Source organism: Crocuta crocuta, unplaced genomic scaffold (genome assembly GCF_008692635.1).
Source record: "Crocuta crocuta isolate KB4526 unplaced genomic scaffold, BGI_CrCroc_1.0 scaffold28, whole genome shotgun sequence".
NCBI classification, from domain to species: domain Eukaryota; kingdom Metazoa; phylum Chordata; class Mammalia; order Carnivora; family Hyaenidae; genus Crocuta; species Crocuta crocuta.
In genome coordinates this window covers 1021545-1045563 of record NW_027533256.1, presented here as the reverse complement: position 1 = coordinate 1045563, position 24019 = coordinate 1021545, and the positions used below count along the sequence as shown (strand labels likewise).

General features: G+C 49.8%; 1 protein-coding gene across 1 annotated transcript in view; it reads left to right on the top strand.

Annotated features, from left to right (window-relative positions):
* Positions 1 to 13751: 13751 nt before the first annotated feature.
* DLG5 (discs large MAGUK scaffold protein 5) overlaps positions 13752 to 24019 on the top strand; it is a 120638-nt gene continuing 110370 nt past the window's right edge. The window contains exon 1 of the mRNA XM_077746514.1: positions 13752 to 14045. Coding sequence (XP_077602640.1) covers positions 13799 to 14045 — 247 coding nt within the window. The 5' untranslated portion in view covers positions 13752 to 13798. The remainder of the gene's footprint in view (positions 14046 to 24019) is intronic.

Sequence of the window (24019 nt, the reverse complement as noted above, 5' to 3'; positions counted from 1 at the left end):
TCTATTTTGACAGTGCAGGGGCAAGGGGGTGAATGCCTTTCCCCTCTTCCTTCCCCGTTAGCAATAATGACTCATTCCACTACCATTTAGCACTTACTCCATTCTGCTTGAATTACTCTGAGCTGTTAACACGTCTGTCTCCCTCTGTCATTAATTTATTCGTTCAGCTGACAATTACTGAAAGTCCCCAAAGTGTCAGCGGGAGGGAGGGGGCGACAGGAGGGAGTTAGCCAATAAAGATGAACAAACCTGGCATCTGGAGTCTGGTCGGGGATGCACACACGCCTCTGACAATGTGGCCGCATTTGGCCCTGTGCCTTCAGGGCTGGGCTCCGATAGAGGCAGGCGGCAGTGTTTGAGCGCAAGGGAGGAATCTACCTGAGAGGCTGGACGGGTCCTCCTGCAGCTCTGTGGCCCCCGCCTCCCAGCAAAGCCGCAGGGGCACTTGGAGTGTTGGTCAGGGCGGGTGTGCAAGGCAGCGTGAGGCTCTGTGAGCTCAGCGTGCACGCTGCATTCAGAGAGTCCTGGTCTTGGGTTCGCTGTTTGCCAGGCTGCGGTAAGAGTCGCCTGGGGCGCTGGTTAAAACCTCAGGTTGTCAGGTCGCTGCCCTGGAGGGCCTGGCCTTGCAGGTCGAGGCTGGGGCTCCCGAATCTGGATGTCAAATTCTCTCCTTCTGTGTTGTCCAAGGAGACGTACATTCTGCGCCCTTCTGAGCGTAAGCTGCATTTCACTGCCTGGGAGGCTCTGAAGTGACTGGGGTGGGGGAATTAGCAATGGGGTCTCTTCCTTCCCAGGAAGGTGCTAGATCTCAGGTGGAGAAGGCCTCATTTACATCTGTCCGCTTGGTACTTCTCTTTAGGGTTAAAGAACGTTTGTGGAGGGGCGCCTGGGTGGCTCAGTCAGTTAAGCATCCCGCTTCGGCTCAGGTCATGATCTCATGGTTCGTGGGTTCAGGGCCCGCGTCGGGCTCTGCACTGACAGCTAGCTCAGAGCCTGGAGCCTGTTTCGGATTCTGTGTCTCCCTCTCTCTCTGACCCTCCCCTGCTCACGCTGCCTCTCTCTCTCTCTCAGAAATAAATAAAAAACATTTAAAAAAAAAGAATTAAAAATTTAAAAAAAAGAGAGGGTTTGTGGAATCAAAATGATGGAAGAACGAATGAGACGAAGCCATCGTATCTGTGAAGAGAGATATCTGTGAAGAGCATATCTGTGAAGGAAAATCGTGCTCCCAACCTGGGAAGCCCTCAGAGGCGCTTCTGTTAGTACTTGTGTTCACGTGGAAACACATGGTGGTGGTGCGGTGAGGTGGTGAAGGAGCTCACCTCTCCGGACTTGGTTTCTGTGGCTCTTCTGCTTGCTAGTCATGGGACCTTGGACACCTCGCCTGACCTCCTTGGGATTCAGTGCCCCATTTGCGAAGTGGGCATCCTAACGATGGTACACACTTCAGAGGGTCGTTCTGAGGATGAAGAGAGCTGATACACGGGAACCTGTGTCGGGCTAAAAAGAATGGTGTCTACTGGGGTGCCTGGGGGGCTCAGTCCATTAAGCGTCCGACTCTTGATTTTGGCTCAGGTCATGAAATCACGGTTTATGAGTTTGAGCCCCGCATCGGGCTTGGTGCTGACCCGCTGCGAGGAGCCTGCTTGGGGTTCTCTCTCTCCCCCCCCCTCTCTGCCCCTCCCCTTCCTCAAAAGGAATAAATAAGCTTGTTTTCTTTAATGTTTTGTTTATTTCTGAGAGAGAGAAAGAGACAGCATGAACAGGGGAGGGTCAGAGAGAGAGGGAGACACAGAATGTGAAACAGGCTCCAGGCTCTGAGCTGGCTGTCAGCACAGAGGCCAACACGGGGCTCAAACAAACAAACCGTGAGATCATGACCTGAGCCCAAGTCTGACGCTTAACCGACTGAGCCACCCAGGCGCCCCGAGGAATACATAAACTTTAAAGAATGGTGACTATTAACATTGTGCTCTGTTGCTTTTGTCTTGTGATGAGAGGCTGGGGCTAGCCATGGGTGGAGCCAGGAGAAGGGACTAGGGAGTGAGTTACCTGAATAAAGAGGCTTTGAGAGGCTGGGTGCTGTGCAGCAAAACCTAGGAGAAATATTCCCTCCATGTACAGGCCCCGACTAGGCTTCCCTGGTTGGGAAGCTTCCACTAAGGCTCCTGGTAACCCGCCCTCAAGTGCACGGTTGCTCTCTTTCGCCTGCTTCACTTCCACCCGTAGATAAAGGTGACACTTGTGGAGTTCCTGAAAAGACTCACATGTTTGCTTTCTGAAGCCTCTGGGAGGACCTGGGGAAAGTAGGTACTTTCCCCGTGTATGTTTCAATATTCTTCCCTGAGGAAGAAAAATGAGGGCCGTGGGGCCGTGGACATGCGGATGTACCCAGTCATGCTCAGAACAAGAGGGTAATGGGTTATATGGCTGCTGAATTGAGATCAGAGGTGACTCAGGGAGTGGCGGAGTGGCAGGAGGCTCTCCCGTAATCCAAGGCAGTTTCTTCCCCAAAGACTTATACCCAGAATTATTATCCCATTTCGCAGGTATGAAAACAGAGTCATAAAGCAATTAGGCAATTAAGACATGCGGACATAAACGAAGGCCACCCAAACGAGGACAAGCAAAGCCCGTCTGCTCGGAGTTTGCTATAGCAAGGGAGTCAGCTGCCATCACCTGCTTTTTGGCGTGCAGAGAAGTGGTCAAGTTCTAGAGTGGTAAAGGCAGAGGACTTCAGGTACTACCAGATTGGAGGCTTGGCAAGGGGAAGCCAGAGGCAGATTACCTAGAAGGGGAGCACCCTGTGGGCCTGGCCAGGGGAGGATATTTGGCTTTCTCCAGTTAGTCCTAAGCTGAAGCGGAGGCAGAAATGAGGGAATCTGTCAGTAATGAAGCTCGGGCTGTGTGGGGCTGATGGCTACGGGAACGGCTCTTTGGCTTCCCGGACCGGTTGCTGCAGGCAGTGGGTTGGCTGTCTGAACTGGTTGCTTCAGCTCGTGGGTCAGAGTTCTATTTTTATGTACGGTCTGGCCATTGTCCATCTGTGTGTCCCGTCTCTTAGAGGTCTTCATGGCTCTGCACTCCGGTGGCCCCTCTCCTCTGGCCCTGCTGCTGCCGATGCAGAAACGCCCGAGTGTGTGCATCTAATGAGGCCGCCCATGGAGGGGCTTTCACCCCAGGGAACGACCCCAGTAAGGCTGCACAGAGCTAGGTGCTTCCTGGCCAGAAACTGGAGGCCACTGTTCTGTCTGGCGGCTGCTTCTTTAGCTGCTGCTTCTGCACCGGTGAGGTTTGCTCTGATGGCAGCCTTGGGGACACCCACGGGGAGCTGTTCCTAACGCCATCAGTGCTAACCCCGAGTCCATCGCTTCCCACCATCGTGATCCTGAGCAGGTTGACTTGCTTCTCGGAGCCTCCGTGTGGAGTGGAGGCATGTGCCGGAGGGAGAGACAATGGCGAAAATGCGTGAAGGGATTTCGAATACCCTAGAAGGACTGGCACCCAGGTGGGTTTCTGATTTACACAAACCAGAGTTCCCAAGCCGCGCCGGCCCTTCTAGCATGCCATTTCTGGCTTTGGCTCATTCGCACCACCTCTAAGAGGTCCCCAGGCTCCCAGGTCCATTTGCATTTGATGTACATATGTCTGCACAGCAGGGCAGCTGTGGCTTTCTAGACTGTTCTCTGGCAGTGGAGTTCATTCCTTTGAAGGCAGGGGTAGTTTCCGATGCATTTTCAAAAGCTCCTCTGAGACTGCTCAGCTGTTCCCTGGTGCTAGAGATTCTTTTCCCTACAAGATGAGACACACACACACACGCACACGCACACGCATATGCACATGCAGCTAGTTGGGCTGGGAAGGGTAGGAAATGAGGCTCACGTACCACATCTGTAGAATGGAGCTGATCGTGGGACAATCACCCAGGCGGCTGAGGTGGGTCAGTGCCTAGGGGCTGGCGGGGAGACAGCACACTGCGGGGCATGTACTCGGTACTCAGGAAAGGGAAACTTCGTAATGTCCTCTGTGGCTAGGGCTGTAGTAACCCCGGAGACCCTGGTCCTCTCAGACTAGAATCTCTGGTCTAGACCTGAGAGACAGAAGTGTCCCCCGGGGAGTTCCTGAGTGCAATTCCGGGCACTGGAATTGGAAGCAGGTAGTAGCCTCACCTTCCCTAATTTGTTCTTCCTACACACAGCTCTGAGCCTCTATCACGCAGCAGACTGGACGCAGATTCACAGGTGTTCGATGGAGCTTATAGTCCAGTGGGAGGCAGTCGCTAAACACGGAGTCACATAAGAAATGATGTCAATTGTGAAGAGTGCCAGGAAGGGAAATTAGTGCTCAAAGGGAACAGAGCCCCATTTCGATAACTTGGGGAGATACTGGGACTAGGTGGGTTTCTGCAGAAGTGACCTTTAAAATGTGATCTAAGGGGCACCTGTGTGCCTTCGTTGGTTGAGCATCTGACTTTGGCTCTCATGTCATGATCTCACTGGTCGTGGGTTCGAGCCTCATGTTGGGCTCTCTGCTGTCAGTGCGGAGTCCTGTTTGAATCCTCTGTGTCCCCATCTCCCGCCCTTCCCCTGCTCTCTTTCTCTCTCTCTCAAAAATAAATAAACTTAAAAAAAATAAACAGATCTAAAAGATGAAAATGTGCTTGTTCTGCTCTGCCCCTCTTTCCCTTGTCTTGGTTGTTTCAATCCTCAGGTCTTTTTGGGAAAGGTGGTTTTTTTTTTTTTTTTTTAACATTTATTTAGTTTTGAGAGACAGAGCACAAGAGGGGAGGGATAGAGAGAGGGAGACACAGAATCCGAAGCAGGATCCAGGCTCTGAGCTGTCAGCACAGCTGATGCGGGGCTTGAGCTCATGAACTGTGAGATCATGACCTGAGCTGATGTCGACGCTTAACCGACTGAGATGCCCAGGTGCCCCAATCCTCAGGTTTTTCTGAAGTGTCTGCTGCAGGCCTCTGCCTTCATAGGCTGTACTGTGAAGGGCTCTGAAAAGAGTAACAGTACGAGGTCCCTGCCCCAGTGTATTCAGGTGGTGGACCTACCCTAGGAAAACATAAACAATGCAAGGCAGTGGATAATGGCCACTGGGGGAGAAGTGGTTCGAGGCATAAGCGCCTCTGGAGTTCTGGGGAGGGGAAGTGGGGGTCAGCAGGAGGCTTTCCTGGTCCTAAGACATGGGAGGGGTTTGGACAGGTAAAGAGGAGGCAGGAGTGGGCTCCAAGGTGAGGGCAGAGAGGGTCAGTCACTGGAACATTGGGGGCAGGGGTGCGGCAAGGATAATAGATGAAATTAGGAACCAGCAAGCCTTGGACGTCCAGCTAAGGAAGAACATTTGGTCCTGTAGGCCATGGGGAGCTAGTGAGGACTCTTGAGGAAGTGTAGAGGTAGCAGTGTTCTGAAGAGGGGAATCCTGCAGTTCTTGAAGCCTGGATGGGAGACCAGGCCGGCCAGTCCCCACCCACTGAACTAAGGTTCATGACAGTATGAGTCTTCGTCCTTGAGCTTCAGCAGCATCGTAAACTGATAGTCCTTTGGGAGAAGTAACCAAAGGAAGATGTTCGCACATGATATCAGAACCTTCCCAAATGTGGCTCTACACTGGTTTCTGTAGAAGGGACACACCCAGGAAGTGTTTTAATGCAGAGGAGGGATAAAGGGTCAGGAGCTTGGGCACAAGCTTTACAGGGTTGCTGCAGATGATTTGCGTGGGTGCGCAGAAGGACTAAGCCTCCAAGGAGGGCATGAGCTAGTGCAGAAAGAGAGATGAATTTCAGTGATGAACTTGAATCTTTGCCCCAGCTCAGACAGTGTAGTTTTGGGCAAGCAACTTCTTGGCTCTTCATTTGTGAGATGAGGTGGGTAGCCTTAGGGCCTAGCCTGGGGCCTGGCACACAGCGAGCACTCAATAAATAGCTGTTGATTCCTTATTTAATTGTTAATCATTAATTAATACTTTCTAAGGTTCTCACATGCTTGGAATCTCTGATCTCAGAATTTTGCCTGGTCTCAGGTACCCTGGACAAGACTCATTATTAAATGAGACTCTCCCGGATTTCCTGTTTTAACATCGTGGGAAATTTGCCTCTGGGCTATTCCTGAACTAAGAACAAAAGCCATCTGGAAGAAAAAAGTCTTCATGATATGAGAAGCTACCAAGAATCTAGCTAAAGCTAATTTTTTTTTTCTTACCAGGTATATAGTTCATTTCATTGTCATAGTATTCTTAAGAAGTTGTGTGAAACATAGCATCCTCATAAACAGAATTCCATTGCAGCATCCTGGGGAAGGTCATGCTCTTCAAGAACTCTTCAAGGAAATCTAAATGTCACACCTTGGGGCATAGGGCCACCTGCAAGTTCCAGAGTGGGGCACAGAAAGTAGCCTAGAAAGGATTCCTTCTCTGGTCATGCACATCCCAGTGTTCATGCCGGTGCGGGTTGTACTCACAGACAGCCACACTCACACCGCAACAGTCCCACACTGCCCTCACACTCTTGCTGTGCATACATGCGCACACACTTTCTTGCGTGCAGCCTTGTTTCCTGCCAAAGGCGCTGCGCGCGCGGAGCAAAGCACCAGGATCTGTTTCTCCAGAGAACAGCTGTTACTTATCTATTAGAACATAAAATTCAGGGTCAGAAGCCTGTGGGGCCCCAGCTCACTCAGTCTGCAGAGAAAGCTTCTAAGTTTCTAAGTTTCTTCATTTGAAAGCCTCCTCTCCAATTGTTCCTGGAGAACTGAATTTTGTTAAAATTTTTTTTTAATGTCTTTATTTTCAGAAAGAGAAAGAGAGAGAGAGAGAGAGAGAGCAGGGGAGGGGCAGAGAGCGAGGGGGAGAGAAAGAGGGCAGGGGTGGGGAGCCTGGGTGGCTCAGTCGGTTAAATGTCCGACTTTGGCTCAGGTCATGATCTCACAGTTCATGAGTTCCAGCCCCACATCAGGCTCTGTGCTGACAGCTCAGAGCCTGGAGCCTGCTTCAGAGTCTGTCTCCCTCTTTCTCTGTGCACCTCCCCCACTCACATTCTGTCTCTCTCAAAAATAAACATTAAAAAAAGGAAGAGAGAGAGAAAGAATCCCAGGCAGGCTCCCCTGAGAGTACTCCTGTCAGTACGGAGCCTGATGTGGGACTTGAACCCACGAACCATGAGATTATGACCTGAGCCAAAATCAAGAGTGGGATGCTCAACCGACTAAGCCACCCAGGCTTTCCTGGATTTTGTTTTTAAAGGACGCCATATCACCCTCCTACACTGTTGGTGGGAATGGAAGCTGGTGCAGCTACTCTGGAAAACAGTTTGGAGGTTCCTCAAAAAATTAACTCTAGAACTCCCTTATGACCCAGCAAAAGCACTGATGGGAATTTACCCAAGGGATACAGGAGTGCTGATGCATAGGAGCACATGTACCCCAATGTTCATAGCAGCGCTCTCAACAATAGCCAAATCACGGAAAGAGCCCAAGTGTCCATTAACTGACAAATGGATAAGAAGATGTGGTTTATATACACAATGGAATACTACACGGCAATGAGAAAGAATGAAATCTGGCCAGGTGTAGCAACGTGGATGGAACTGGAGGGTATTATGCCAAGTGAATTAAGTCAGGCAGAGAAAGATACTGTATGTTTTCACTCATGTGGAACAGGAGAAACTTAACAGAGGACCATAAGGGAAGGGAAGGGAAGGGGAAAAATAGTTAAGTAGAGGGAGGAAAACAAGCCACAAGAGACTCTTAAATACTGAGAACGAACTGAGGGTTGATGGGGGCTGGGGGAGAGAGGAAAAGGGGTGATGGGCATGGGTGTTACATGGAAACCAACTTGACAATAAAGTATATATATTTTTTTTAAAAATTAAAAGAAATAAAAGATGCCATAAATAGGGGCACCTGGGTGGCTCAGTCAGTTAAGCATCTGACTTTGGCTCGGGTCATGATCTCACGGTTGGTGGGTTTGAGCCCCGTGTGGGGCTCTGCACTGACAGCTGGGACCTTGGAGCCTTCTTGGGATTCTGTGTCTCCCTCTCTCTCTGCCCCTCCCCCACTTGCACTCTGTTGCTCTCTCAAAAACAAATAAACATTGGGGGGAAAAATCTTAAAAAGATGCCATAAATAATCACCCCCAAACCAAGTCCTGCTGGAAGAGTAGGTTCCCCTCACTCGTACATACAAGAGGGTTTATTTTGAGTGCGTACCAGACAGCAGGCACCATGGTAAGTCCTGGGGGGTCAGCAGTGAACAAAAAGATATTGTTCCTGGGTCTGCAGAGCTCAGAGTCTTTGGGGATTGTCGGTTCTCTGTTGCTGCCATAACAAACTTTCCTCCACTGTAGGGCTTTAAAACAACCTATATTTACAATCTCCTAGCTCTGAAGGTCAGAGGCCTAAGTTGGCTCAACTGGTTTCTACTCCCAGGGTCTCACAAGCCTAAACATCAGGGCACCAGTCAGCTGGGCTCTAAGAGGGAGCCTGAGTGCTTGCTGGCCGTCAGCTGGGGACCATCCTGTGCTTCTAAGAGCCCATTCTGGTCTTTGCACTGGGACCTCACATCTCAGGGCCAGCAGCGGCAAGTCAAGTCCTTCTTGTGCTGGAATCTCTCAGACTTCCCCTTCTACTGCCTCCGGCCCGAGAAAATTCTTTGCTTTTAAGGGCTCATGTGATGAGACTGGCCTCACCTGAATAATCCAGGCAGCTCTCCTCATCTTAAAGTCTGTAACTTCAGTCACATCTGCACAGACCCCTTAGCCTCGTAACATAACATACTTCATATTCACAGACCCTGGGGACTAGACGTGGACACGTTAGGGGGGCCATTCTGCCTTACTGCAGATATCTGGATAAGTAAACTGATAATTTAATAATTTACTGATAAGTTAACTGACAGTTTAATAATAATAAGCAGATAATTTAACACTGATAAATGTTTTTTTTTAATGTTTTATTTATTTCTAGGAGAGAGAGAGAGAGACAGCGTGAGCAGGGGAGGGTCAGAGAGAGAGGGAGTCACAGACTGAAACAGGCCCCAGGCTCTGAGCTGGCAGTCAGCACAGAGCCGAACGCAGGGCTCGAACCCACGAATCGTGAGATCATGACCTAAGCGAAAGTCGGACGCTTAACCGACTAAGCCACTCAGGCGCCCCTAACACCGATAAATGTTAATAAGGGGAGGTAAAAAGTAGCAAAAGAGAGCACAGATCAGAGACACCTTTTGAGAGGAGGCTGGTGAGGCATGTCTGGCTTCTTAAAGCAAATAACATCTGAGTTGAAATGTGAAGAACTGGCTCTGAATCGAAGGGTTAACACCCTCGGGCTCAGGACTGTGTTTGCAGTCCTGAAGGGGTCCTTGCCTTCAAGACTACATTACTTTGGGGGCGCCTGGGTGGCTTAGTCGGTTAAGCGTCCGACTTTCTCTTAGGTCATGATCTCACGGTTCCTGGGTTCGAGCCCCGCGTCAGGCTCTGTGCTGACTGCCAGCTCAGAGCCTGGAGCCTATTTCAAAGTCTGTGTCTCCCTCTCTCTCTGACCCTCCCCTGCTCACGCTGTCTCTCTCTCTCTCTCTCCTAGAAATAAATAAAAATATATTTAAAAAAAGACTACATTACTTTGGGGATCATCAGTAGGGTCTGGTGGCTGGAGCTGGAAGCCAGGCGAGGCAGGAGAGGGTAGGAGGTGCTTAGCACCCAGGGGGTGGGAGGGCTCCGAAGTGGGCGGAGTTTAGGCACCTATACTGAGCTCCCACCAACCAGCCGCCCACTTCGGGGGTATCTCACTTTACTTCCGTGGCTGCTCCCATGTAAGGTACTCTTCTTCCCATTTTTGCGTTTTCAGCAGAAATTATTTTTGAAATGGGGCCTCAATGCAAAACTCTTTAGTTTATTCATTAATACGTTCACTGATTAATTTAAAAAGATCTATTGAGCACCGAACACATGCCAGGCGCCGTGCTTGGAGGATACAGCAGAGAACAAGGTAGAAGGGGCCCCTGCCCTTTCCAGCTGAATGCAACTCAAATGGAAGTCTTTAAGCCGGAGGCCACAACCTTTCCTTCAGGAATCTGGAAACATCTGCTGAAAACCTGTCTCTACGTGCCTTGCAGAGTCTTTCAGACCTAAGAGAGAGTGGAAGCCAAAAGCACAGTGACATCTACTATTGAATGAGCACTCACTAACACTATTATCGATATCCCTATATTAGAGATGAGGAAACTGAGCGTGCGCACAGAAGTTTCTCCAACGGCACCCCGCTAGTAAGTTGCAAGGCTAGTATTTAAATCAGGCCTTCTGATTGCAGAGTTGCCGGTTCAAGTGCTATGCCAAGGAGGCTCTATGTCCTCCAGACATCAGGCAGTGTGCTAGGGCTTTGTATCAGCCCCCCGTCTCCGAATCCTCCTAACCCTGTCAAAGGGTGAGGCTTATTCCCAATTTAGAAATGCAGAAATTGGGGCTCAGGAAAGTTAAGTAGCTGGCCCTGGGATACGTAGCCAGGGAGCGTCCGCAGTGGGATCGGAGCCCCTGTTTCTGAGTGACTTTCCTTTAGGAGGGAGGGAGCTTGGGGAGACAAGGNGGGCAAAAGGTTCTCAGAGTGGGGTGAAGCAGAGCAGAGTGGACGCTGTGGGGGTGTGAAGGAAGGGCCTGGGGTCGCACCGGGAGCTCTGTGCTGGCAGGGAGAGAGCAGTTTTCTGTGGGGAGCTGTGCTCAGAAGGCGGACTGCAAAGCACCAACTAAGGAGTGAGTGGTCTGTGAGCTTGCAGAGGTCTCTGTGTCTCCCGAGAACAGTAGAGAGGCAAGGGGGCCTCTGAGAACGGGGACCTGGGTCCAAGCAGAGGGAGGCCGTGCACACGCGTGTGTGTTGAGGGTGCAGGGATTGTATGCACCCTGAGCATGAACGAAAGGGCTGTTTTCAAGGAGGAGGGGCCCTCTGTTTCTAAGATCTGAAGAAAGAAGAAAACATTTCTCTATAGAGAAATTCTTTTCTTTTCTTTTTTTAAATTTATTTCTAGGAGAGAGAGAGACAGTGTGAGCAGGGGAGGGTCAGAGAGAGAGGGAGATACAGACTCTGAAATAGGCTCCAGGCTCTGAGCTGGCAGTCAGCACAGAGCCCGACGCGGGGCCCGAACCCACGAACCGCGAGATCATGACCTAAGCGAAAGTCGGACGCTTAACCGACTAAGCCACCCAGGCGCCCCTATAGAGAAATTCTTAGGCAGTAGTAGTCAGGTGACAGGGTGGCTTGTAAAATGGGGATGCCCGGCTTTGTCCTTCCAACCTCCCCCATCATGAGGGGATGGTGTTAGTTGCCGCAACAAGTTACCATAAACCGTGGGGCTTAAAACGACAGAAATTTAGTAATGCACAGTTCTGGAGTCCAGAAGTCCGAAATCAAGCTTCACAGGGCTGGTGTCTCCTGAGGGCTCTGAGGCAGAATCCGTCCCAGGCTTCCTTCCTAGCTTCTGGCAATCCTTGGTGTTCCTTGGCTGGTGGACCCATCGCTCCAACCTCTGTTTCCTCCTTGTTGGACACACAATACATAGCATTCTCCTGTGTGTGTGTGTGTGTGTGTGTGTGTGTGTGTTTCTGTGTCCAAATTTCCCTCTTCTAGGAACACCAGCCATTGGATTAAGGCCCACCCTAATCTTATGTGACCTTATTTTAACTTGATTATCTCTGCAAAGACCTTACTTTCAAGCAAGGTCACATTCACAGGTACTGAGAGTTAGGTTGTGAACATATCTTTTAGGGGTTACAATTCAACCCAAAACAGGGCACAAAGGAAGTAGTGCGTGAGAAGGTGCCCTGAAGGCATCTGTATTTCTGTATGCTACAGAAATACAAAGGCGAGGGTTAAAGAAATGCTAAAGTTAAATATGTTTGTAAAGTAAACTGTTTCCTCCAGGATTTAGGTAGTGCAAACAATGCTGTAGTTTCCAATAAAGGCTTTGCTGAGAGTAGTGTCCATCATGGGGAGAAAATGCTCTTAGCAAATGAGCGTCCTCGGTGCATCCCTGAAGGCTTCCAGGGAGAAAACATACACGTTGCCCTTTATCCTTTTAGGGGGCGCTGGGAGATTGGGCCTCCCTGCTGTCTCAGGCACCCTTTGGATCAGGACTTACTCCTAGATGGTTCTAACCATAAGCCAAACTAGTCTCCAGCTTCTTCTCTCCCCTTCTCCTACCCCTCCAGCCCCTAGATCTCTAGTTAATCAGCTAAGAACAGAGGTGCCGTCCTTCAGGTGGGTCCTGAAGGATGGGTGCCTTTGTGGATGATTTAGTTTCTGCACTTGCTGTGATGGCAGCCAGAAGAGGGAACCTTCTCTCAGCAGCAGGGGTGAAAGGAGCCTGTTTAGACCCTGGCACTGTGCAAAAACCAGCCTTCCCCTCCCCTAGAACCTTGCTTAGCTATAGAAACCCAGACTATCCGAGCAGGAAGGCTTCTTAAAAGAGTTTAGTTCTGCCATTTTTGGTCATGGAGGTCTTGAAGAATTTAATCAAAGCTATGGACCCCCACCCCAGGGATACACACATGTGCACAAAAATGTTCAGATAATTTCAAAAGCTTCACGGACACCTCTAGCATATTAATGAACCCAAGGCCAGTAAGCCCTGATTAAAAACACCCTTCCCACCCTGTTGTCCCGAGGAGAAAAGTAAGATCATCCAGAGTAACTGATTTGCTCCCATGTTGCACAGTTATTTAAAGGGAAATCCAAAAGTGCAGTGCAAATTCTGGTCTGCTCATTCTAACCACTATGTATATATAATATAGTTTGTTTCTATGAAGTAAAAGTGACTCCTCCCCTTAAAGAGGCAGAATTTGAAGAAAACTCTCCTTTGGGTGGGAGGAAAGAAGTGGTTGGGGTGGGAGTGAGTGTCAGTAGGAGACGTACCCTTGGCCCCTGGCGTTGGTGACTGAGATTCATCGGCTCTGACACAGACATTTGCGATGGTCCCCGGGATCCCAGTTCACACTAGTGCTGTGGGGTTACTGAGCAAACAGTTGGGATTCCAGCTTTTAGGACTTCCTCCTGCATTTGGGAGGTACCTGGTATGTGTCTGTAAAAGCCTATAAAGGAAGGCAGAAAAGTTCTTGGACTCAGAGTGGGGCTATAGATCCTCATGGAGTTGTGTCGGGCTACAAGGTTTCTATATCCGGTGATTTGCCTCTCTAGAATCTCGGGGTAACATCTAGGGGGTGCACCTCTCTTCTGAAAATCACCAAGGGCTCCACCACAGAACCCCCCCTTCTTCATCTAGCAACACATCCCCTCCTCCCAAAATCCAAATCCCTCTAAGACTCTAGGGACCGCCAACCCGTCTCGAATAGGGGTGAGGGGAAAGATGAACCGAGACTCAGGAGAGTCTATTGGGAAATTTTCTAGGGGCTCTTTGGAGTGCGGGAAATCTCACATATTCAGAAGAGGTCTTAATTTGGAGATGTCCAAGTTCAGGGGATTCCCCCCCCCCCATTTGTCTCCAGACTTTATTTTGGAGTTCTCAGGTTGGAGACCCTGGATTGGGGGCAGGGTTTTGTTTGAGGCCGGCCCCAATAGCCTGGGGGCTGGCCGTGTGCCCGGCCGAGGGGGCTGGGGGTAGCTTGCTACTTCCCGAGGGTTCTCTAACTCGGAGTCCCCAACCCCGGCTGCGTCCGGGCCTCGGGGCCGCGGAGAGCAAGCGGGCGAGCGCGGCGTCCCCGCCTCCCGGGCGGGCCAGGGGCGGGGAGGCGGGGACCCCTCCCCNAGCCCCAGCCCCGGGAGCTGCTCGCCCAGTGTCAGCAGAGCCTGGCCCAGGCCATGACCGAGGTGGAGGCCGTGCTCGGGCTGCTCGAGGCCGCGGGAGCGCTGAGCCCCGGCGAGCGGCGGCAGCTGGACGAGGAGGCGGGAGGCGCCAAGGCGGAGCTGCTGCTCAAGCTGCTGCTGGCCAAGGAGCGGGACCACTTCCAGGACCTGCGGGCGGCGCTGGAGAAGACGCAGCCTCACCTGCTGCCCATTCTCTACCTGAACGGCGTCGTCGGGCCGCCCCAGCCCTCCGAGGGCGCCGGTGAGTGGCAGACACCCCCGGCCCGGCCTCTCGGACCCCTTCCCACCATCTCTCTTTGCAGCTCTGAGTCAGGGGAACTCGCGAGGGCCACTCATCCACCTGGCGCCGGCCGCGGGTGGAGCCTTCCCTCGCTTGGCGGGTCTGGGGAGGGGACCCTGCGTGGTCCCCTACTTCGCACCACCTCCCTCAGTCCTGCCTGTCGCTGTGAACAATGCCCGGTACTGCGGGCCTTGACTCTCCTCCGAGTACCACGGCATCGGGGTGCCCCTGGGATCAGCAGGTCCAGCCGCGGGGCGACCTCGGAGGGATGTCCGGCAGTCCCCCTTCTAAGGCTCTTCATCATCCACCAGTCATTGTGGGGTCTCTGCTAGCCTTTAATCAGTGGCACTTGGGCCAGAAGAATGGAACCTGGGCCAGGACTGGTCCTCCTGAATTTCGGTCCCTGCCACCCCGTTTGATGATCATTGGTGCCTTTTCACTTTCTGGCTCTCTCCGCTCCCTTTGCCCAGAGCTCAGTCTGTTTGCTCGTCCAGACTTGTGCTTGATTATGCACAATGCCTGCTAGGTTTCTTTGGAAACTGTGGGCCTGGAAAAGTTGGGGAAGTTGCATTGCACCATGGGAAAATCCTAGTAGTGGCTGCTGGGGCTCAGATCCCTCCCTGGCGGTGCTGAGCTGCCTGAGGAGGGAAGGCTGGCGGCTGGTGCCCTTGTGTGATGAATTTGTGAGTATTACTGTGCGTGCGTGTGCGGGTGCGGGTGCGGGAGTACTACTGGGTGTTTGTGATTAGTGGTAGGCCTGGCCTGGTTGGGGAATGTGGAAAGCCAGCCTTTTAAACGGAAGCTCAAGGAAGAAGGCACAGTACTGAGGAAGGAAGGGAACCTGCATTTATTAGGCACCTACTGTTGTGGCAGGCACTCTGCCTTATTACATTTATCGTTCCCATTCTGTGAGCTATTATTTGCTGGAGAGAAAACTCTGGCTTGGAGTGGTTAAAATGCTCATAGTATCGGGCACCAGGAGTTTTCAATTATGACCTGTTGTTTTGTTTAACACGTTTAGAGTCTGGAAGTGGCAAATGCCACTCTTTCTATATCTTGTCCTTGTTTTAGGAATGAATGGAGAGGGCTGACACACAGCTCTGAGTAACTGTAGGCTAGAGGCTGATGAGACCCATTTATTTGGCTGTTAAAAGCCTCCCTTATTAAGGGGGTGATTTTATAAGCTGTTCCTGGGAAGAGCTGCAGTGTATATTGACCGTCTCAACCTCACATCTTCTAGTAGAGGGAACTGATATACAGCGAATAAACTTCTGGTCACACAGTACATCATTTCATTGGTGGTCTTCTGTCTACACTTTGGGATTTCTGACTCTAACATTTATGTCCCTCAGACCTGCATTCTGTCCCCCGTTATGGTCATATTTGAGTCTCTGGGCAAACCCAGTCTTCTCCTGGGATGGTGCTTCGGAGGATGCTAAGGAGGGCTATCAGATGTGCCCATGAGGATAAAGAGACAGGGAACTCTCACTGGGGTAATTGTTTTCCGTCTTAATTGCTTTTATCTTTCTATTTGTGAAGGAGAAGGTTTGTCAAGGAAGTGCAGAAGTGGAAGTGCAGACCCACGTCCCCCCAGGGATGTGTTTGAATCGGCGCTAGCTTTAATCTCTGGAATAGTTGGACGGATTGCCATTAATTAGTTCCCCCCTTCTCCGTGCCTGGCGGAGAAGGTGGGGGCCTCCCTTGGCCCGAGGTTGTAGGAGCTGGTCCTGACCTCTGAGGAAGGGATGGAATATGGTTTGGATTTTCCTCCTGAGGGCAGTGATTTAAGACCCTAGTCTTACCGCAAAGCAGAATTCCGTGGCTTTGCAGAGGGTCATGCCGGCCTCAGAAAAACAGTTGTCAGGGGGAAGTTATGTTCATTTGAGTTAACGCTTTAGGGAGAAATTAGGGCGGCATCTGGTAAGGCAAGAGAGCTTCTGGGGAGGGTTGAAGTGGTGTGCAAAGAAACAGTGGCGTTGGGACCTGTGTAAAGGATGAGTTATTGTGCACTGGTTTCCCAACTTTTAGTCTTTTAGCCAATGAGCTTTTCTGATGGGGCAAAGCTTGGTACAGGGCTGGGGGCACCTTTCTGTAGGCACGCAGGGCTGTGGCTCCGTCTGTAGTTGGCCTCTGTGCAAGGCCCTTGTGGAAGCCTGAGCAACAAACCAGCTACCTTCCCGGGACCCACAGCATCGAGGGGCAGCCAGTTTGTCATGTCCACGCTGCAGGTGCTGCCATCACCCAGTCAGGGCCTTTCTTGGAGATTTCCACACCCTTCACGGGCCCCTGGTCCAGAATGCCCATCCCCTGGCTGACACCCGTGCACTGGGATTCTGCTCTGCTGCAGGCAAACTGATGGCCAGCAGCCCCCCATGGGACTGGAGGTACTGGGCAGGTAGGTGAGCAAACGATGAGCTCGTGCTCAGAGCCCCAGACATTTGTAACCCACCTTGCTCAGGCCTGGGGTTTGAAGATGACTAACAAACATACCGTGTTGTTTCATTTCGGGGGCAGGGGCATTCCTATTCCGGGACTGTTGGTACATTGCTCCCAGCATTTTGACTCTTACCACATACTTTCATGTCTCCCTTAATTCTGTAGCAACCCCACGAGATGTGTGTGTGTGGGGGTGCCTTGTTTGCATTGCGCTGGGTTCCGCACTCACATCTGTCTGGTGTGAGGACAGGCCAGAAATTGCAGGACAGAAAGAAGCCCGAGTCGAGACTAAGCCTGGTGCTCCTGATTCCGTGCTGGGGTGTTTCTCCTGTCACCTGATTGGGCCCCCTCCCTACAATTTCAGGCCAGTTCCTGCATTCAGAATCTCTGGAGTTAGGAAGCCTTTCCTTGTCCCTGCATCCGCGAGGAGGAAGTGCTCACCTTTGCCCCTGCTGGTGGCGGTAGTCAGAGGGGAGGACTCTTGTTCTGCTTCGAGTGGCTCAGGTGTATAATTTTTTTTCTGCAGGTGTACCAGGATGTTGTTTGGTCGTTCAGAACCTGCTCGGCTCTTTGTCATTTGTTTCTCTTTGATTCAGTTACTGACATCTGGGTTTTTTCACTTGAAGATCCTTGACTGCCTGTCCCTGGAGTGAGGGTCCTTTCCTGGCTGCGAGCCTCAGTGTGTACAGATAAGGGCTGTGAGATGGGGCTAAGGGTCTAGACTGCCTGCCTTAGCCACTGGGAGGGCGGAATGTAACTGGGGAGGACTGGAGTGCCTGGTCCTGTGCTTGGCCCAGGTGGGGCTACACTGCAGATGGAGACAGGGACGGGTAGGATGTAATTCCAGCCCACAGCTTGCCACCTAGTTGGGGGAATGGGTCACTCAGGAGAGTGACATTATGAGATAGATCAATTGAGTGATACAGAAACATGCAGGCTTTTTCCTCCTTCTGAAACACTGTATAGCGCACACTCTCCCCAAATACTCTCATCCACGTCTGGTGGCTCTAATTACCACCTAAACGTGACGATCTCCTCAAACCATGTCACCCCAGGCCTCTCTTAGGAGACAGAAGTGGCAGAACTTGGTGGCTGCTCCTGTGTGCTCAGAGATGGAAGTTTCATTCTAGTCTCCTCTGTGTGCCTCCTCTTCAGCATCCTAGCGAGCTGCCAGCTTGGCTTCACCAGAGGCAAGAGACTGGAGACAGCAGTGGCTGCTGGAGGAAGGGCTTCAAAGAGGGACTGGGGCTCGAGCTGGGTACCAGAGAGGCCATGTGAATGTGCAGAGGCAAATGGGGAGGACGTTCTGGTTCAGGTTGTGGAAATGAGACTGGCCTGAGCAGAGGTGAGCATAGGCTCTGGGTGGAAAGGGGACCGTGATGGCCGGGCTGAGCGAGTTTGGATGGCACGAGGAATTTAGACACTGAGCACTTGTTAGAAGTTGAAGCTGGAGGATTTTTTTTATTTTTTTAAAGGACTAACCTGCGAGGTTTTTTCCTGCAGGACAAGAGCAGTTGGCTGCCAGTTGTCAGGTGTGGATTATTTATTATTCATTAGAGATTGCCTTGGCCTTTTGTTCTGACTCTACTCTCTTCAGGTCCCAGCTACATCATCTTCCTCTCCTCCAGCTTGGAGGGTCAGCAGGGACAGGGACATAAGTAAAAGTTCCAGCCATTGTAGGTTTTCTTTCAGTTCTTTTAACTGTGTTATTTCAGAGGAAGTCGTGGAGGAAATTGAAGGCAGTGGTTGTGAAGAGGTGTCTAAGAGAAGGGCAGATTTTAATTATCCCTCTGTGTGTATTAGTTCAGGGTACCTTTATTGCAAGTGATGGAAACTTAGCTCAAAGCATAGCAAGCAGAAAAGAGGAATTTACTATATAATATTTCAGAAGCTTGGGATAGATGGGAGAAGCCAGCCTTGGGGTGACTGATCCCTGAATGCTGTGGGCTTTTCCTATGGGCCTGGAGCCTGGTCTCAGGACCCCAGGGGTTTCATCTTCATGGCCCCTGGCCAGAGACCAAAGGGAGCTCAGTCCTATCAGCCCTGGCAGCAAATCTCATGGAAGGGGTCTGCTTGGCATGACCAGGGTCTCTGTCTATGTCAGGCCCACCCACTGTGGCCAGGCCTAGAGGACTAAGATTGGCTCGGCAGTTGGCCCGATGAATAGAGTAAGATGATGGGATGCTGTGACTGGCAGCCTATACAGTATCATGGTTCTTCAGACTGGGGGCAGTGGTTCTCCAAAGAGAGGGTGTTGGTGTAGCTAAACCAGCCGATGAACATCCACTGTAGGTGGTGCCATCTCTGCGTGACAATACAACTTATAGACGAGGTCATCACCAGAGTGGGGTGGTGGGGCAAGGTGGTCATCTTATACTAAGTTTTAGACTCTGAGTGAAGCACTTAAGCTTATCTCCTACTCTACAGAATAGTTAAAACAATAACTAATTCACTATGCCATTTGACAACCAGTGGTAAGAAGTCATTTTGTTACTGTGGTGAGCAATATAGCCTGGAACCAGCCCTCGAACCAGAAACCTGGCATTCTCCTGAGTTTTCTGAGGGTTATGTGAGAGCTCCTGTAAACTCTGCTAGACAGATGGTACAGCTGCTTTTACTGTGGCTGTGGGTCGGCAGGAGTAGAATGTAATCTCTCTGAATTCACTGTTGTATTCCTGATGCCTGGAATAGAGCCTCGCCCAGGATAGGTGTTCAGTAAATTTCGGTTGAATGGATGAGTAGTCTGCTGTGTGTAGAAAGAGTGGTGTGTCTTGTGTAAATCCAGATCTCTCCAGAAATACGTTCCTAGGTGGTGACTTCACAGTGACAGAAGGTTGTGGGAGTGTAGGAAGGCTAGAGTGAGTCCCAGATGCACACACGGATGTCACCACCCACGGTATGTCTGTGATGGAAGCAGGTGGTGTGACATTGATGTCTGAAGTTCCCAAGGTTACCCATCAGGTAGCAGCACGGCGGGGCTGGCTGCCAGGAGCCATGTGGAGTGCCCACATTGGCTGTGGGGGATTGGAAAGACCTTTCCTCTTCACACTCAGAATTTGAATATCAGCTTAGTGTCCTCGAAAGAGATCTGGACAGGGATCTGCTTCTAACTGTGCATATCTTGACCTTGGATGAGCTTCTTAGCCACCTGGTGCTTGGGGTTTTTTCAGTACAACAGTCAAACTAGTCCAGTGGGATTCTCAGCCCTGCCAAGGTGGCATTAGGTCTAAGGAAGCTTGAGGTTGGACTAGATTCTGAGGCTTCTTTTAGGTCTGTACCATGGGTACTCTTTTCTGATTTCGTGTTATGGTTGAGTGATTTTTTGATAATCTGGCTATTTCCTGAAAAGGTAAGCAGAGTAGGGCAAGTATTTTGTCCTAGGTTTCTTTATTTTTTCACCCCCTACCTTGTTCCAGCCACTTATATATTCTGCAGACCGGTACAAGGGGGCTCTTCAGTAATTTCTGTAACCTTGGGAAGGTGTGAGCCACAGAAATATTGGGCCTAGAGCAAGAGGGCTGAGCTGCTTATCAGTCTGTGCAGAGGGATGTAGGGTGTGTTTAGCAGAGAATTTCAAAAAGGATTGGGTGGGGGGTGGGGAGGATGATGGGTATTGCATCTTTTCACCTTTTACCTGGACCAGGTTGTATATCCATATTGTGTGTCTCTCTGGAAATTTTTGAGATAGAGTTCCATGAAAGTGCTATAGAAACATTTAAACTAAACAGAGAGGGACACCTGGGTGGCTCAGTCAGTTAAGCTTCGGACTCTTGATTTTGGCTCAGGTCATGATCCCAAGATTGTAGGATCTAATATAATACAATAAAAACTAAAATTAAATAAACTAAGCAGGTGTTTGGAGTATCCCATGTTGGCCGTCCAACTCTAAACCCTCGGTGGATAATTGAGAGGTGACTGTTGACCTTGATGTTCATTTCACACATAACCCATTTGCTTTGGGTTTTTTTTTTATTTTGATAAATAAAATTTACCATTTGAACCATTTTCTGTGTTTTTATTGTGGCAAAATATATAACATGAAATTTATTATTTTAACCATTAATTTTTTTTAAGTTTATTATTTTGAGAGAAAGAGAGAATGGAAGAGGCGGAGAGAGCAAGGGAGAGAGTGAGAATCCCAAACAGGTTCTGCACTGTCAGCACAGAGCCCGATATGGGGTCAAACTCGCTAACCCTGAGATCATGACCCGAGCTGAAACCAAGAGTTAGATGCTTAACTGACTGAGCCACCCACGTGCCTCTATTTTAATCAATTTAAGTGTACAGTTAGGTGGTATTAAGTACATTCAAATTGTTGTGAATAGATAGCTTTTACTACTATCTCCTGAACTTTTTTTTCTCTTTTTTAAATGGTTGTGTTTTTTTTTTTTTTTTTTAATGTTTATTTATTTTTGAGACAGAGGGAGACAGAGCATGAGCAGGGGAGGGGCAGAGAGAGAGGGAGACACAGAATCCAAAGCAGGCTCCAGGCTCTGAGCTGTCAGCACAGAGCCAGACGCAGGTCTCAAACTCACCAACCATGAAACCATGACCTGAGCCAAAGCCAGACGCTCAACCTATTGAGCCACCTAGGCACCCCTCATCTTAACCACTTTGAAGTGTGTGGTTCAGTAGTGTTAAGTATATTCACATAGTTGGGGATGCCTGGGTAGCTCAGTCGGTTAAGTCTCTTGACTCTTGATTTCAGCTCAGGTAATGATCTCATGGTTTGTGAGTTCAAGCCCTGCATTAGGCTCTGCACTTGGGATTCTTTCTCTCCTTTTCTCTCTGCTCCTCCTGTATCTCTCCCTCTCTCTTAAAATAAATAAAAACTTAAAAAAGAAATACTCACATAGTTGCTTAAGAGAGCTCCAGAACTTTTCCATCTAGCAAAACTGAAACTCTGTACTCATTAAACAACTCCGTTTTCTCCTCTCCCCACCTGTGGTAACCTTCATTCTACTTTCTGTCTCTATGAACTTGACTGTTCTAGTACATCATATAAGTGGAACCATATAATAGTTATCCCTTTGCCATTGGCTTATTTCACCGAGCATACCATTTTCAAGATTCATCCATGTTGTAGCAGATGTCACAATTTCCTTCCTTTGTGTGACTGAATAATATTCCATTGCATGGATAGACCACGTTTTATTATCCATGCATCTGTCAGTGGACACTCGAGTTGCTTTCACCCTTTGGCTTTTGTGAATAAAGCTGCCACCAAAGTTGGTGTACAAACACATCTTCGGGGCCCTGCTTTCAGTTCTTTTGGGATATCCTGGTAATTCTACGTTTGATTTTTTTTTTTTTTTTTTTTTTGAGGAACCATCCTGTTTGCTTTGAATTTTAGTTACGAAATCCATACGGTCCAAGCATCTTGACTCAAGAGTCCAAGTTCCAACATTTTCTTTCCTTTTTTCTTTTAAAACTTGTGGGTTTTTGCCTGCAGCCTATTTTGGAAAGTTCAGGACAGTTTCTTTGGACTTTAAAGAAAGACTTCAGTTTCAGTAGTTCTGTCTGACTTTTGAGGCCAGAAGTTAACTACAGTCCCAGCAACATTCACATCTGGCAGCTGAGGGTTGTTCACACGTCTCCATCTCGTTTCCAGTACTAATATCTCCATCCCCAAAGGCCTTGAAGTATGTTTGTTATTTCTGCTTTGTGCACACTTTCTCCTTACCCCGTTCGGGGTTGGTTTGGTTTCTCAGTCTCAGATCCAGGGTAATGGCTAGCAAGATTTTCTTTCAAAAGGCCTAGGTCAGCATTTCCCAAGGAAGTGTCTTCTTAGCGCTGGCCTGGTGGGATGTGAGTCGTGTTACTTGACGAGAGGGTTCTGTGGTCAAAGCCTTTGAGCAGTGCTGGTTTGAGCAGGTCATCGGGGCTCCTTTACTGGGAGCCTCTTGAGAGCCCTAACAGGCCAGTGTGCTTTGAGATTTCACTGGAGTGGGTTCACCATGCAGTGTTTCCCAAACGGATTTGACCACAACATCTTTTTTCATTGAGCATCTTGCGACATCAGATTCTGAGAAGCGTACTTACCGGAAAATTTAGCATTAGCGCATGGAGCCGAAACATCAGTGTACGCCATCTTTTTTACAAACTTTCTCCCCGTTCTCTCTCTCTTGGAGTGCCAGACCTTGAACTTCCCCACCTTCTAAACTCCAGCACCAGCTGACATAGGCACAGGGAGTTCTGGGGCCAGATGTCTTGGATGTGTGGATAACTTAGATATGCCGTAGCTTCTGGGACCAGAAGATGTTGAAGTTGTGTGAACCCTGACCTCTCTGGGCCTCCATTTCCCCAGTGCAGCTCAATAAGAACAAAGTCTGATTTCACGATGGCTGTTGTTTTAGATGGTTAAACCTCTTGTGGTCATTGTCATCTTCCTCCTCCTCTTTTTTTTTTTTTAAAGTAAGTTCTTTGCCCAATATGGGGGCTTGAACTCACAACCTTGAGATCAAGAGTTGCATGCTCCATCAACTGAGCCAGCCGGGCACCCCGTCTCGTGGTCTTCTTTAGGTCTGTTTTACTTTAAATATTTTTATTTTATTTTATTTTTTTAAGTAGGCTCCACACACAACATGAGGCTTGAATTCACGACCCCAAGATCAAGAGTCACACATCCCACTGACTGGGCTGGCCAGGAGCCTGTCTTGTGGTCTTCTTTGGGTCTGAGTGAGTAGGTCTGGGCTTTGGTCTACCTAGTCAAGGTTTCCGGGGGCGCCTTGGGAAGATGTGTGATCTGTCCTGGTGGTGTGACACCTGCATGTCTGGGACTGGCTAACTGTTGGTGCTGGGCTGGGGAACAGGAAGGTAGTCTCCGCCCTGAGAGTGCTTCGTCATTTCTGGGAAGACTGTTGACACAGAGGAATGAGCCAGGTGGCTAAGGCATCAGTGGTAGGTTTGGAGCCAGGGAGGGAGGCCATAAGACTAGAGACTGCTGGGTATCAGGAACCAGTCTTGGGGCCCCCCACAGACTGGGATTTAAATCCTGGCTCTTCCATCTTAAGGCTGTGGGACCTGAGCAAATTGCTTACCCTCTCTGGGTCTTCTTTCTCCTTACCTGTAAAAAGGCTAATAGTATTCTCCCAGGGTTTTGGTGAGGTAACTTATTTTGGAGTAAAGGAGACTTACAGGGGGTTGGATGCCAGTTTTTTTTTTTTAATTTAAATTTTTAAATTTTTTATAGTTTATTTATTTTTGAGACAGAGAGAGACAGAGCGTGAGCAAGGGAGGGGCAGACACAGAATCTGAAGCAGGCTCCAGGCTCTGAGCTGTCAGCACAGAGCCCGATGCAGGGCTCAAACTCACCAACCATGAAACCATGACCTGAGCCAAAGCCGGACACTCAACCGACTGAGCCACCCAGGCACCCCAGGATGCCTGTTTTCACATGGACACAGGGCAGTGGTGAGACTTGATTCTTTTGGACCCCAGAGAGCTCAACATGGTCTGACAGGTTAAAGATACTGGGAAGTAGAACTGAGTTTGACTTA